Source organism: Nematolebias whitei, chromosome 11 (genome assembly GCF_014905685.2).
Source record: "Nematolebias whitei isolate Nwh7 chromosome 11, NemWhi1, whole genome shotgun sequence".
NCBI classification, from domain to species: Eukaryota; Metazoa; Chordata; class Actinopteri; order Cyprinodontiformes; family Rivulidae; genus Nematolebias; species Nematolebias whitei.
The window spans coordinates 32,270,441-32,286,630 of NC_056508.1; the positions used below are offsets into that span (position 1 = coordinate 32,270,441).

The 16,190-nt window shown below is 37.8% G+C and overlaps 1 protein-coding gene across 1 annotated transcript; it reads left to right on the forward strand.

Annotated features, from left to right (window-relative positions):
• The first annotated feature begins 409 nt into the window (after positions 1-409).
• Positions 410-12,201, forward strand: smc5 (structural maintenance of chromosomes 5). Its single transcript, XM_037684201.1, has 24 exons — positions 410-573; positions 1,500-1,641; positions 2,027-2,079; positions 2,292-2,454; positions 3,009-3,143; positions 3,352-3,492; positions 3,576-3,737; positions 4,402-4,473; positions 4,608-4,863; positions 4,958-5,112; positions 5,451-5,564; positions 5,667-5,761; positions 6,669-6,801; positions 7,091-7,264; positions 7,427-7,596; positions 8,316-8,439; positions 8,630-8,752; positions 8,862-8,987; positions 9,087-9,182; positions 9,351-9,455; positions 9,575-9,694; positions 10,047-10,226; positions 11,605-11,700; positions 11,954-12,201. The coding sequence occupies exons 1-24, from the start codon at positions 410-412 to the stop codon at positions 12,086-12,088; spliced, it is 3,234 nt and encodes a 1,077-aa protein (XP_037540129.1). The 3' UTR covers positions 12,089-12,201.
• Positions 12,202-16,190: the final 3,989 nt, after the last annotated feature.

Below are 16,190 nucleotides of genomic sequence, written 5' to 3' on the forward strand. Positions count from 1 at the left end.
CGAGGGCTCGAAGCTGGTTGCTATGTATTTATATATATATATATATATATATATGGATATATATGGATATATATTTATGTATATATATTTGTATATATATGTATATATATATTTATATATATATCATTAATGAATCATTTAATGTATTCATGACTACACTTGATTTTTGTTAGAAAATTAAAGCAACCAGCTTCGAGCCCTCGCTCAGATCAAATTCTCGCGATATTAAACGTTAGTATGTGTTTGGCGTTTTATACCCACGTGACCTCTTTCGTCCAATCACTTCTCTTTCTTTTCTCAGTGAAGAGCGCGAGATCACTAAACGAGCCTATTAACGCTGTAGCATTTCTCATATCGTTGTTTTTTTATTATACTTTTTTCTTCTTGGTGTGCAACAATCTTGTCACTCATGGCGGAGCCCAGAAAAAGACAGCGACTTAGTCAAATCATGAACAGCTCACAAACCACCTCGAGCATTGCGAACATTTTCAGGGACGGTCAGCCCAAATGTTCCGAAGAACGTGATCGGTTTGTTGAGGGTTCCGTACATCGCATCGCGATGAAAAACTTCCTGTAAGTTTGTTTGTTCCTGTAAGTTAGTTGCGTCTTCTTCCAAAGCACAACAACACTGGTAAACATGTCAGAAGGCCATAGCATGCTTCATGCCATGTTTATATATGCTACAGTATTTGTTATTGTATCATAAGCGCTGACATTTTTAAACATAAACCTGCAGTTTGTCAACAGAAGCTAGCATGTTTCAATGGCTCAACGGCAGTATGCTAACAACCACAAGTAAACAGTTAAATCTGGAGCTGTCATATCACAGATCTGAACCCTTTTTAATTGAGATCCCGTGAAGTTATTGTGTAATTTCTGCCATTTTAGTAACGGCATAAAAATAAAATGTAGTTTTTGTTGTTTTTATTAATTTTGAGACCAATCCAGACCGTCACGTTGGTAAATTGTGTATAAAAAAGGAAAGTGGAAGACAGCAGAAGTCAGCTCAAAAGAACAAACAATCCCCCAAACACACACATGGTCATGTATTTGGTTTGTGCTACATTTAATTTAATAAATTGGAACAAATTGTCTAATGGTGACACAGTTTGTAATACTAAAGATTCAACACAAAACATTTTTTCCAAGTTGTCTGTTATATGTCGACATGGTACTGGTTCTTTTGATTAATTTAGGAACCTTTTTGTGTTTGCACGATACTTCAGAGGTAATTATCAAATCATTAAAAACCTCACTCCCTCTTTGCTTTTTGTTCAAATCCAGCTAGACCTGAAGAGGAGCTGAATGCTCAACGGCCTTTAATCAAATGAGATTTCAATACAAATGTACAAATTGAAGTCTTGGATCCTGATGCATCCAATAAATTTAATATTGAGCTACCATCACTTTAGCAACATTCATTTATGTGCTGCTTGAAGTGGCACTTGTGCTTTAAAACTCAGCAGAAAATATTAAATGTCTACTCTGTCCACTGACAGGACATATGACTACTCTGTGGTGTATCCTGGACCCAATCTGAACATGATTGTTGGTGCCAATGGGACTGGAAAGTCCAGCATTGTGTGTGCCATCTGTCTGGGTCTGGCTGGGAAGACGGCTATTCTGGGGAGAGGAGACAAGGTAAACATCAGTGACACACAACCGCAAGTTCATGAACTCATCCTGGGCTTGATTACTACTAATAACATTCAGGAAAGGAACATAATTGGATTTTTATTAAAAAAAAATAAAGATGAAATGGAAAAAGTTCAAATATTTTGCCTATTTTTTGGGATTTATTATTATCTAGAGACAAAGCTGCACATTACAACAACTGTTCAATTTCTTGCTTCAAAAATAAAAAAGCACTACAAATTTTATGTTTAATTGTACATTAATAAAAACATAAAATGTTACTTTTTATTTATTTACACCATTTCTCAACAAAACCCTAGAATTCATATAAAAGACTGAACTTTTTAAATTTCTGATCATGATTATTAGTACAACTTTTATTTTTCTGTAGGTTGGGCTCTATGTCAAACGTGGCTGCCATAAAGGTTTCATTGAGATCGAACTGTAAGTGATCAAAAATAGATTATATTTACCGTCACTTTTACTAAGACATCATTTTGTATTTCGTGGTTTGAAAATTGTTTATGAAGCAACTCAAGTATTAAAAAATTACATTACTCAACAGCTAAAATGTTTTTTTCTCTGCAAATCAGATAAATAATAGTAATGATGTTAGAAATTTTTGTATTTATTGGATCGTTTTTTTATTGTTATAGGCACAAAAATGGTGGTAATGTGATCATTAATCGAGAAATCCATGTGGAGAACAATCAGTCCCTTTGGATGCTTAATGGGAAACACTGCAGCCAGAAAATTGTGGAGGAGGAGGTCAAAGCTCTGCATATCCAAGTCAGCAACCTGTGCCAGTTCCTGCCTCAGGTACGTCTGTGCAGCTGTCGTGTAACGCTGGCTTCCGATCATGTTTAGAATTCACTTTTAAATCCTCCTGTACACATTCAAGGCCATCCACAACCTCACCCCTCCTTATCTGTCCGATCTGCACGTCACCATCCATTCCCACGCCCCCTGTTCTTCCTCTTCTATCCACCTCACTGTGCCCTTCGTCTGCCTCAGCACCATGGGAAACAGAGCTTTTTTCCACTCTGCTCTCCAACTCAGGAACTCTCGTTCTCCAGACATCTGCAATATTGACTCTTCCTTCCTTCGAATCACTCAAAACCCATCTGTTCAAGTTACACTTCTCACTCTAATTACTTAATCATTTCTGCTTGTTTTTAAATTTTAGTATGTGCTTTTTATTTTAATTTTATACTGTATTGTTTTTAATATTATAAAGTGTCCTTAGGTATCTTGAAAGGCGCTAAGAAATACCGTAACATGCATTCCCAGTGCTTCACGTAAGCATAATGAATTCGATTGTAATTCACAATGTGTTGCTCCTTTTCCTTTGTTTGGTGTGTTTTTCGTGACAGGAGAAAGTTGGAGAATTTGCTAAAATGTCTAAAATTGAGTTGCTTGAGGCAACTGAGAAGTCCGTTGGACCACCAGAAATGTATGAGTACCACTGTGAGCTAAAAAACTTCCGCACCAAAGAACGAGAACTGGAGGTAAAGTGACAAGAACTTTTCCTTTTTTGAATCTGTTTGGACAACTCCTGACAGCATCTAAACTGAAAGGCAGTCATCATTGTTACTAGATTTTTGATTTTGTTCATAAATCACAATTAAAATTTCACTGTATAATATTGACAAGTTTTTGGTGTTGGAAGGAATGTAAAGGGAAATCTTGTGTTTTTGACTTGATGTTTCTCTGTAGAACGATTTGAAGGAAAAGGCGAGCTTCCTGGAAAAGGCCAAGCAGAGGAATGAGAGGAACAAGCATGATGTGAATCGGTACTATGAAAAGAAGAGGCATCTGGACGTCATCGAGCTGCTGGAGAAGAAGAAACCGTGGGTGGTGAGTTGCTGACCTGGGATGCTGTGCACAAGAAGAAGAAAGTATACAAGCATGCATTCTTAATTCTTTCCACTGAATCTCAGGAGTACGAGACCACACGTAAAGAACTTGAAGGTGTGAAAAAAGAGCGTGAGGAGGCCAAGAAGCAGCTTTCTATCCTGAAGCAGGCGCAAGCACCCATGCTCACGAAGATCCAGCAGATTGATGACCAACTGAAGCCCACCGAGGCACAAATGAAGGCTAAGGTAACAAACTGAACAATGATCCTCCCTGATGTGTCTGGTTTTAAAGCAGGGGGTTGAAGACACAAATTGAAGCACAAATGGACATTTTTTACTAAATATATATATTATATATATATATATATATATATATGTTTTCAATAATATTTTTTATTTAAAGGCTTTTATTCCAGTTTAACTATTTCAAGTTCATATTACATGTCAGTGAGATATTTATTGCCTGAAAGGCAGATAATGTTTTTTTTTTTTTTGCCCTTGTCTGTAAGTGTGTTTTCCTGTCTCTACAAAATACCTCATGAATCTGTGGATGGATTTAAAATAAACTCAAAGTAATCATTAGAGGCACAGCTACAACTAATTAACTTTTGAAGTCATTTTAAATCAGGATGGCCACCATAGCTGAGGTTAGCATACACAAAAATGACTAGAGCTCAGTCAGTTTTACATATGAGCTAAAATTTGGTGTGGTAGTAGCTGAGACTCATCCCTACTTCATACATAAGATCTTTGATAATGTTCTTTACTAGGTTTGACCAAAACAGCTGTAACTCGCATCAATTCTCATTCTCAACATAGCATGACGTAAGCCATTCTACTTTTTCACTGTAGGTTGGATTCTGTGTGTTTTTCTGATTACTGTCATTAAGATGAGCTTGTTGCGTTTCAGACCGCTGCTATCAAAGAAGCCTCACTCAAGTGCAAACAGAAACAAGATCAGCTGGATCGCAAAAACAAAGAGGTGGGGCTGATCGATCAGAGAGGAGGAGAAAAATGTACACATGTCTGAGCTGAAAACACTTAAACCATGTTCACGATGTAAGATTATATGTGGCTGCCAGAAGTTCACAATAAATGAGGACCTGTTCTCTACAGATTGACGACATTAAACAGACACTGAGGCTGAAGCAGATGGAGGAGGAAGACCACCAGAAGCGAATCACCAACACCAGACGAACCATCGAAGACCTGAAGGCAGAGCTGGACAAAATTAGCGACCAGCCGGATGTGACTCCACAGATTAATGCTGTTAATGTGGAGCTCAGGGGAATTCAGCAGGAGAGAGCAAAGATGGAGGGAGAGAGGGCCGACCTGCGCAGGGAGAAGGACAATGTCACAGCTGAGTCCACAAGTTAGTTTTATCCATTTTACCACCAACAAAACTCAGCATAGATAATAATTTAAGATACTGCTAGGTGTACTAAATTCAGTTTTTTTATTTTCAGTGTTGAAGAAGAAGCTCAGTGACATGAACAACATGATGAATGCCAAAGAGGAGAGGCTTCGAGGTCGCCACAGAGACACGCACACTGCCCTCCAGTGGCTCAGAGACAACAGACAACTCTTTATAGGGAACGTCCACGAGCCCATGATGTTGGTGGTGAGTCCCACTGACGGACAAGTCTGACAAAAATGGTCAGCCTTATTAAAACAAATGTTAAATATGTCATCCTAGAAACGGCCATGCTTTGACTTTTGTAGCCATTTAAAAACAATTAATGGTATATAAATGCTAAAATAGATGAAATAAAACTACCTAAATAATTACATATTTACATCACAAGACAGTTAAATAAAGAATCTTCCTTCTTTATTTTAATTTTTTTTAATTAGAGGGAATTCGTGTCTCAGGACTGATTGTTGATGAAACACCTGAACACATTTATTTCCCCCCTAAATATAAATTGTCCTAATGGTAGCTCTGCCTTTTTGCCACAGATTAATGTGAAGGATCATCGTTTTGCGAAGTATGTGGAGAACCACATCTCTTTCCACGACCTGCGAGCGTTTGTCTTCCAGAGGAAAGACGACATGGAGAAGTTCATGACTGAGGTCAGGGTGGTGTCCAGCTTTTTGGAGGACAGACAGTTTATGTTATATTTACATTATACAAACTGTTTAAGTTAAATAAAGATGGTGTCTTTTTATGCTTAGGTTCGTGACAAGTTGAACTTAAAAGTCAACTCCATCTCCGCTCCGGCGGAGTCGTGTTCCAAACGAACGCCTTCAAGAAATATTGAATCACTGAGGTGAGAATGAAATGCATTTCTGTATCTGGAAACTAGTTTAGAATATTTTATACATGCAACACATTTTACCAAAAAGTTTTTATTATTTTATACAGTATTAGTTTTCTGCATGTTTTTCTGTTCATTTTTTTTTTTTATCAGATGGCTCAGAAATAGAAGCTGACCTTTCAGTCCTTCAGACGAAACATCACGCTATCTCTTGCAGAAAAACTGTCCTGCTCTTGAACATTTCAGTCTGATTTAAAACATTAACTCTGATTTTACCTTTAAAGTTGTCTAAGAGCACCAGGTATGTCTGTGACTGTGTCCCACTAATGACCTGTGTGTGACAGTTTCTTTCTCTCGCTCAAGCTTTCAAACACAACATTGCATCTTACCACTTGGCTGTACATGGTGTATACCAGGGCTATTCAACTGGCAGCCCGGGGGCCAAATTAGGCCTACGGATGAACTCAGTTCGGCCCACCAATGAGTTCATTTTAAATGAACTAGATTTTAAACCATTAAACAAACTAACTTAATGACAATAACCACTGGATGTCTGGCCCCTGAGCTCATGGTTTTCAGTAACTGTGACCCCCTGTAGTTGAACAGCCCTGGTGTGTACAGTATATTATAAAGTCTGATAAGATTTTATCGTTTGTCCTGTTCTGTAAATGAAATGAAAAGCTTTAATATGCTAAAGACCAAGCAAAATGGTGGCTGATTCAGTGGTGTTGGCCTTATTGGTCAGATCAGCAGTTAACATCTTAGTCTGAATTTTGACCTTTTTAATGCACCGTTCTGTTCATTAAGATAAACGAACAACCAACAAGAAAAACAAGTTGATGTTGGTGAACTTGATTCCTTTATTTTTCCTTGCATTGTTTTAATGCTCCCTGTTACATTTTTTGTCTTCTCTCTGCAGTCGTTTTGGGTTCTTCTCTTACCTCCGGGAGATGTTTGATGCTCCTGAAGAGGTGATGAGTTACCTCTGTTTTCAGTACAGGGTGCACGATGTGCCGGTGGGCAATGACCAAACCAAAGCCTTGATTAAAACGGTACGTTCCTGTTGTTACGCGCATTAACGTTTCTATAAAGAAACGGAGAAAAAGGATGCTCTTTGAAATGGATTTTTTTCTGTAGTAGATGATACCAGCTATATCAGCCTGATTTATGAATAGTCACTGAATGGGATTAAACAACTCCTAAATTTAAGATATTTTCCATAATTTATTAAAGCTAAAATTGCAAGTGTGTGTCATTTTTTTAAAGATGAGTTTTTGTTTAACTTTCATTTTTGAAAGTTTATTTTTACTTGTCAGCTGATGTTTCTCTCCCCACCCCCAGGTGATTGAGGAACCCTACATCAAGGTGTTATACACAACAGATGAGAAGTATCAAGTAAAACGGTCGTTTTATTCCAACAAAATAAGCACCAGTAACTCTGCAGTGCTTCAGTCTCAGTACCTCACAATCACTGTGGATGCTGAGAAGAAACGGCAGCTGGAGCAGCAGCTGCAGGTAATAAAACTAATCTAGAAGCAAAATCAAAACACTTTTCTTTAGCTTCTGTCATTAATTTGAACACATGGGACCTTGGTATGTTTAGGTATGTATTGTAATTTAGGGTTTCTAGAGTTTAGCTGAGGCGAGAGTCAAGTTGCCTATTTTTGCTTCAACCAGGCCTGCGAGGTAAAGCTGCGAGACATCAGCGAACGGATGAAGGCCCTGCAGAAAGAAGCCACTGCACTGGACCGCCGTGAAAATGAACTGTTGTCAGAGAAGAAGAGACTTTCTGAAATAAAGGGGAGAAAGAGACAACTGGAGCAGAAAATCAGCACTAAACAAGACAGGTAAGCCTTTGGCACAACATCAGAAAGTCTCATAAGTAGGATTTTTTTCCTCTTTAAATACTGGTGCATTTACCTACTTAAATATTAGATCAGGGATCTGCAATCTGCAGCTCTGGAGCTACATGCGATTCTTTGGTTCCTCCGGAGCGGCGCTTTCAAGCTTTGACCAAAACTAACATAAAACTGAATTTTATTGGTTGTTATACAAACGACAAAAAGTATTCGTTTTAGCAGTTTTCCTGTAATTTCTTTTGCAAATATGTGAATATTGGAACATGTACAATGAGTAAAACATACTCACTTTAACTTTATTTCTATACTTAATTTTTTTTCCACAATAAAAAAAAAACGTAGTTCTGCATAGTTCATAGTTTTTATTAATTAGAAAACTACCCCCCACCCCCCAACAATTATCTGGTCTTTTCATTTGTCTTAAATTGTAAAAATATAAATTATTAGTTTTTTTTTAATATTTATAATGTCACCCCTAATGGCCACAAAAGCCCCCTCCAACAAACCTAAAGTGGCCCATGGGCCACCAGTTGATAATCACAGTTGTAGCAGGTTGTTGCGGCTCTGATCACTTTTAATTTAGTGAACGAAAGCGTAAAATGGCTCTTGATCGTAAAGTTTGCAGACCCCTGTATTAGATGATCTATTTAAGTTTGGTTAACTCAGACTTTATAAAATGACCCAAGCCTTTCTTCTCATATGTTTAGTTTGAGGCAGATGGAGCACAGCGCCATAGACCTGAAGAAGATTGAAGAGGAAACTAAAGAGAAAATTAAAGCTGTCAATTTCCAGAAGGTGACCATAGTCACTGCATTTGTGGCTCAGATGAAGGTATGGAAAATAAAACTTCAAACTAAAACCTGAACATTCTCTGCATTCATTGCATTAAAAACAATAAAAAATACTCTTTAGGGACAGTTTTTTTTCTTGATATTACAATCTATTTCTATGTGAAATGTTTCATTGTTGTCCCGTTGTCTTTGTGCTGTACTCTTTGTTTTTTTTGTCTTATCATCTGCAGCTGAGAGCCAATCTGACAATGGAGAAAGTGTATCTGGCTTTGGAGACAGTGGGGTTAACAGCAGAGAAGACCAAGCTCGAGAATGACTGTAGAGAAGGTGCCTCTGAGCTGAAGATGATGGATGTAAGGATTTTGCATACAAACAGTCATACGATAGCTGAGACAGTGTTGAATTCGTAGCTCTCAGGACTTCATTGTTTTTTTTTTGCTAACGCTTCCTGTGTTATTACAGCAAAAGTGCAGCCGTCTGGAGCAACGGAAGGTGCAGCTGACAGAACAATGCAAAGGTCTGCTGAGGAGAGCAAAGTCCATCTGCAAGATGCAGCCAGACGCGGTGTTACCTGAGGACCTCCGTAAAGTCAGTGTTCACTCTCCTTTTTTACATCTCTGGCCACAGATTTAAGATAATTGTTGCTGAGGCCTCTTGAGTTTTATAGTTCTTGATTTATTCATGCAGGCCTTCACCAAACTACCTGACACACTAGACGATGTTGATGCCATGCTAAATGAGGAGCGGTCCAGAGCTGAGTGCTTCACTGGTCTCAGCGAAAATGTAAGAGCTGAAGAACATCTTTTTTTTTTCTTCCCAGAACAATAAGTAACTTTAAACTAGAAAAAAAATCATCTTTTGTTGTAACTGGTTCAGTAATCTTAAAAAAGTTCCCTTTTTTTCCTGCAAATTTGCCAAGTATTTGTCCTGCTTATGGTCTTGACCTTGCAGGTTGTTGAAGAGTACAACAGGAGAGAGCAGGAAATCAAACATCTTGAGAACGAGCATAAGAAAAAGACCGACGCCCTCAACACCTACAGACAGAACATATCAGAGGTGCATGCTTATTTTACTGCGGTAGTTCTTCTGAAGTGTTTCTGTCATCTTCTTTGTGCTAAATTGGCTCCTGTGTATTAAATTTTATTTTATTTTTTTCTTTGTTGTGTCTGTCGCAGGCTAAAGAACGCTGGCTGAACCCTCTGAAGCAGCTGATTGAACAGATCAATGACAAGTTCAGTGATTTCTTTCGCTCCATGCAGTGTGTAGGAGAGGTCGATTTGCACTCAGAGAATGAGGTACATCCAGGCGCATGGTTTGTTTAAACATTAATAACTCCTGCCATTTATTCTTTAAAGAAACTCATAGCTCTTTTTTTTCAAACTAGCCTAACAAATAATTAAAAAAAGCAAGATTAATTTTTTTAACTATAAATTCTTTGGTGAATCTAAAATAAGAGCGATCATGTAAACAGTGTTGTGCTTCTACGCCTGGTTTTAAATTATTGATATGAAGGTTCTGATTATATTTAAGTATTTTATAAAACAGCATTTCAGATCGATCAACCACCATCGTCGTTGACTTTAAGCATTCTCGAATCAGTTTTTAATTTGTTACAAACATGTTTGCCATGGCCCTGCTGCCTTTCAGGAGGAGTATGACAAGTATGGGATCCGCATTCGAGTGAAGTTCCACAGCAGCACTCAGCTCCACGAGCTGACTGCGCACCATCAGAGCGGAGGAGAGCGCAGCGTTTCCACCATGCTTTACCTGATGGCCTTACAGGAGCTCAATCGCTGCCCCTTTAGAGTGGTGGACGAGATCAACCAGGTATGAAAGCTTAATGAAGGCATTATTTATGCTTTTGTTTAAGACTGGGGCAAATCTTTTAAGTCTGAAACTGGCATTAGAGGTGGCGAGTGGCGTGCAGTCCTTTAAGGAAGGGCAGGCTTTTAATTAAAAATATATTTATTTTTCTACCTACATGTCTCCAAGCGTTTATACACCAACAACTGCCCGCATACCGTATTTTCCGCCGTAAATGTCACTCCACCGTATAAGTCGCATCAGTCCAAATATGTCTAATAAAGTGGAAAAATCCATACATGTGTTGCTTCGCTGTATACGTTGCATCTATTATGCGTCACCGCTGACAACCTGGAAATGTGGGCCAGTGTTGTGCCAAAAATCAATTGGCTGCCAATTGACGGTCGCTGGGGCGTACATGGGAGGACTTTAACAAGAATTTAACAATATTAACACTTAAAAACAATTATTTGTTTGCTTTACTTAATAAATGCACTTTGATGGTCAAATCAGCTGTATTTCAAAACCCGGAATCGGGCATGCACAGTGGGACGAGCCGCTGTTCATTTCTTCGAATTTAAACAAGATAAACACCTAAAAACAATTGTTTGTTTGCTCGACTTTAGAGTAAAGGTGTGTCTCAGTCTAACGTTTGCTTAATAAAAGGACTTTAACAATCAAATTAGCTGTATTTCAAAAGTATTCGCTGCCTCGGTGCTCCGCGCAGACTGCGCAGAAGAAAAAAGGAGGAACGCTGCACGTTTCTTCTAAATTTAACAAGAAAAGCACCTAAAACAATTATTTGTTTGCTCGAAATTATAGCAAAGATGTGTCTCAGTTGAACTTTTACTTAATAAATGTACTTTAATGGTCAAATTAGCTGCATTTCGCTGGGGCAGTGAAATGCAGCTGATTTGACGGTTACTCCAAGCAGCGAGCAGAACGAAGGTGGCAGACTGTGGCAAGACGATTGTGTCATTAATAGCTGGTGAAGATTCTCAGTTATCCAGGACATGGTAAAATCAAAAAAGTTCAAGACAAAAACAAAGTATAAAGTAAAGTATAATAAATTAAGTCCAGTTGTTTTTGTCTTGAACTTTTTAGAATTTGTCATTATAGCCACTTTTACCTATTACATGATACAATGGCTGCGTTGCTACTCGAGTGCCATCTAGCGGCTGAAAAATGGTAGTGCTCAAATTTTTCAGAATGAATGAAAACAGTCATATCTCAGCCAAAAATTAGTTTATAAATATGGGAAAAAAAAACATAAATACGTCACTTTGGCCTGTAAGTCGCAGGGCATGCAAATTTTGCAAAAAACACGTGACTTATACAGAGAAAAATACAGTAATTAGATAACTCCGCTGTGGTCTTAGTTTTTATTTATTTTTTCTCCCAGGGAATGGATCCTGTAAACGAGAGGAGAGTTTTTGACATTGTGGTTCGCACAGCCTGCAAAGAAACTACTTCTCAGTACTTTTTCATCACACCTAAAGTAAGTGTCATGTCTAATGCGAGTGTTGAGATAATATCAAAGCATGGCAGCGTTTTACAGTGTTGCTTCTTGTTTCTGTGAGCTGTTTATGTTAGAGGCAGAAACTAAACAAGTGGATGTGTAACTAAACATGTTTAGAGTAAATAAGATTTTAGTACCGGGTATGCGCTTTATGGCTAACTGTGTATCTTCTTGTTAATGTTGTGTTTTTTCCCTCTGAACTTGTAGTTTTTATTTTTTCTTTTCTTTGCAGCTTCTGCAGAATCTTCAGTATGCTGAGAAGATGACTATTCTTTTTGTCCATAACGGTTCTTACATGCTTCCTCCCAACCAATGGGATGGGGACGCTTTCGTTCAACGTTTTCTCCAGAGAAAAGCCAGAGCATAAACTCATAAATTTAAATATCAATACATAACTGAAGAAAATAGGGGTATTGACATTTAAAAGACACCAGCAGAACAATAACGGCTTAAACTGGTTTATTTCCAGGACTTCAGGTTGGCAGCAACATTTTGAAGCAGCTTTAGTTTGGAAAGACCTGTGGAGGAAACATATACATGACTCACTCCAGGTGTTATCTCCCATAGACAGTGGATTTAAGATCAGATTACAACTGGCTGATCGTTTTCTGTGCACGAGTATCTGTTCTAATAATGATGAATGTTTTTAAAACTTGAACCAAACTTTACTCGTCATTTAAAAATGTGGATTGTCCTCTTTGGGTCGACCCATACTCTGATGTCATCCTCTCGCTCCTTTTCCAGCATTTCCTTCTCTAACATTTCCCTTTTTGTGCGGAGTAACGTTAAAACAACCTGAAGTACCGCCTGAACCACATCCCAAAACGCCCACGTTTGGTGCTTGCAGACGGTTTCCTTCTGGCACAGCATTTGGTTCTTGCTACAGAAGGCATCTTTTTTGTGGTCGTAGAGTAGACGGTCGTCAGCTGGAAGTCGAGACTGTCGTTTTGAATCTGAGACTGAGGACAGAACAACAGATTTTCTGACAGTGGTCTTTCTGTTGACTCTAAAGTGGATGCTGGCAACGCTACCTGATGGGGTCGGGTGCTGGCTGCAGTGACTGTGTCTCCAGGGTTCCTCTTTTTGGGTCACGTGACTTGTTTTTTTTAACATGCTTTGCACATTCCCTGAAAAATTATACGCACAGTTTTAGATTTACAAGACTTAATTAATTGCATTACATGTAATAAACGAGCAGTAGGCCTATGTACCCCCTCGCTAAAAGATTTGAATATAACTTTTTTTTTTTTAATAGGAATTGAATAGGGAATGCAAGTAAACTTTAATATTTTTGGTGCAAGGTATTAATGTAGGTAGGAACAATATGTGTAGAAGTGGGGTAGTTTTTTTTTTTTTTTGGTGAGGTGGCACAGAGTCATGGAACCTGGCGAGCGAAGGGTACAATTTTACGTCACCAGGTGCAATGGCGGAGCCAGGGGGTGGCCAGTGGTGGCCAGTGGTGGCCTTGGCTACCTTAGATTAAGCTTGGGTCACCACAGTCATTTGAGGAAACTAAACAAAAACGAAAGCATCATTTCCTTCTATTCCTAAATGCAGCTACACCAAAAAATAAGTTGGCCCATTGCTTATTTTTTAAGTTATCGAGCTCACAGGGTTTATATATATGTGGTTGTGGCCATCTTAGATTTTGACATGGCAACCCAGTTTTTACAAGAAATCTTTCTTATGTCTAGATGCAATGCCACACCAAAATGGAAGTCAGTACCAGACTTTTTTTTCCAAGTTATCGAGCTAACGACATGCACAGATGGAGAGAGTTTCCAATCCCCCTTTTTTGCTTTGTGATGGGGGACAAATATATTCGGAACAGGAAGGTAAATGTAAGCATGAGCACAAATCATAACTTGTTTAAACATTCTGACGTTTTCTGGTTGAAATTGTACAAGTGTCATGAAGCATATACTCAAAACTTATTTTTATACATTTTTCAATATACCTTATTTTAAATTTCCAACAGAGTATTGAGGATGCTGCCTAACGCTAGAATACACAACTCAAACCTGATGTTGCCATGTTCATAAGTACATGTACTTTAAAATTTTCTGTCAATCCACTTAACGACCAGCGTACTTACCTACATTTACCAACAACAAAACATTTATTTAGAGGAAAGTTAAAGTTTTGTTATCACATTTAAATTTGTAGCAAAACAGAATTGAATTGTTGATTTTACAAATATATTCAGTTATTATTTTTCTATATGAAGTTTTAAATGGCTGCAAAGATCCCGGTTTTCCTCATCTGACTAAACTGTTAAAAAGGTGAAGCCTCCAAAAGCTCCAGTTTCTTTGTTGAAACTGGTTTGTAGTATTTGCACTGAAACTTTGTCTGGGAATAACAATAAGACACAGTATCAAGTTACAGGATTACGTTTTAGACAAGGGTTTTGTTTAAAATTCAAAGTCATGCATTGAATTTTAAACTTGTATGTATATTGCACGGTTTTATTACATAATTCTGTTAACTTGGACCATCAAAATATGTTATTGGGCTTTTAATAAATAAAGTGTTAAAAAATAAACCTATAAATCCACTCTTTTCTCTTTGTGTTAATAGTTGATGTAATTGTCTCTGTCCCATAGTCCAACTACAAACGATGGGGTGACCCGGCTTTTCGGTTGTTACACACAGACTCTGGAACCAGCTACCTCAGGACTTGCGCTCCATCACTGACATGGAGCATTTTAAATCTAATCTTATAACCTTTTTATTCAGGCAGGCTTTTAATACCTAGTAGGTCTTTGACAATCTTGCTTTGTTTTAATTGTTTTTGTTTTTAACTGGCTGATTTTTTATTCTCGTTTGTTTTTTAACTTCTGTATTGTGCAGCACTTTGTGCACCTTTTGGCTGCTGGAAAGGGCTCTATAAATAAAGTTTGATTGATTGATTGTCAGAAAAAAACTTCTTGATTTCATCAGCAACACAGACATCATTATACTGTATGTATAAAACTGCTCATATCTGTTCATATGCTCGTTATTCTTGTATTGAGTTTGTGTTCAAATTTTACCAAAGCCCTCAAAGTAACTTTTTAACCTGAAAGTGTGTGTGTGTGTGGGGGACGTGGTGGTGGGTGGGGGTGGGGGGGGGGGGGGGGGGGTGAAGAGGTGTGTGATTACTTTCTGCTCAACCCCTTCCATCACTTCAGGAGGCAAGCAATAAATGTTGCTTTCTGTTCACCTCAGTACCAATCACAGTTAAACTCAATTCAGATTATTTTATTCTATCTCAAGGGGCAATTCGATGGCATAAAAAATAGCTACACACACCTATTAAAGATTATCACAGGTGCTAACTGTGTAGTAACTGTTGTTAAAAAATTAGCGTTTTACAAATATTAAATACTAGAAAAAATGCATTTCCTGCAAAAATTGCAGAAGAACTTGCTGAAATTAGCTAAAACATGCTGAAATGGAAGAACAAACCTCAATTAGCAGAAGAAAACACATTTGGTTAATCAGGTTTAAATAAGCAGAAATAAGCTAATTACTAATTAGCTAAAAAAGCTGAAATTTGCACAAAAAAATAGCTGAAAAGGCAGAAGTTTAAATTGCTAGAAGGAAATGGAAGCTGAAATGAGCTAAAAATGTGGAGTTAGCTGAAATGGCTAAATAACAGCTGGAATAGCAGAAAAATGCTGAAAGAACCATGACAAGCTGAAATTAACAGAAGTTAGAAGAAGCACAAAAATGTAGTTAGCAGAAAGAATCAGAGGAGCACAAAACAGCTGAAACCATGTTGAAATTTGCACAAGGAAGCTGAAAGAAGCTGAAGCGGAACAAAATGTGAAAGGAGCAGTAAAAGGTTGAAAACGGATCTAAAGATTTGAAGGAGGTAAAATGAGCTCAATTCATTTTCTATGAGAAAAAAGTGGCAGAAAAGGCTAAATATTTCAAAAAGCTAAAGTTGCACCAATACCAAAAGTCATAGGATTGTCCTAAAAGAGCTGAACGTTTTGATATATGATTTGTTGAAAGGGCACAAAAATTATGGAACGAGAAAAATGCAGAAAAATGTACGGAAGAATTTAGAAGTGGCAATAGGATCGCAATAGTGTGAATGCTAAGTAAGCATTCACACTATTATGCCTTTTGCTTCTTTATACAGGTATTATCTCAAATATATGTCTTTACATCTGATAATCATGCAATACTATTTTATAATCATAACTTAGCATTTTATAGATGTGCACTCGTATTATGAATTAGAACATCCACGTCATGATAAAACTTTCTTTTCGACTGCTCCTTTCTTTAGAGGTCACAGCAAGCAAACTCATATAAAAGATTTGGCAATTGTTTTACTCCTGATGCCCTTCCTGATGCAACACGGACTTGAACCCACAACCTCATGTCCGCCACACTGACCACAGAGCTACAAAATTATGATTAGCACCTCATAAGCAAAACTAAAATGTGGCTGAAATGTGTTTTCATGTGTAGTTAAG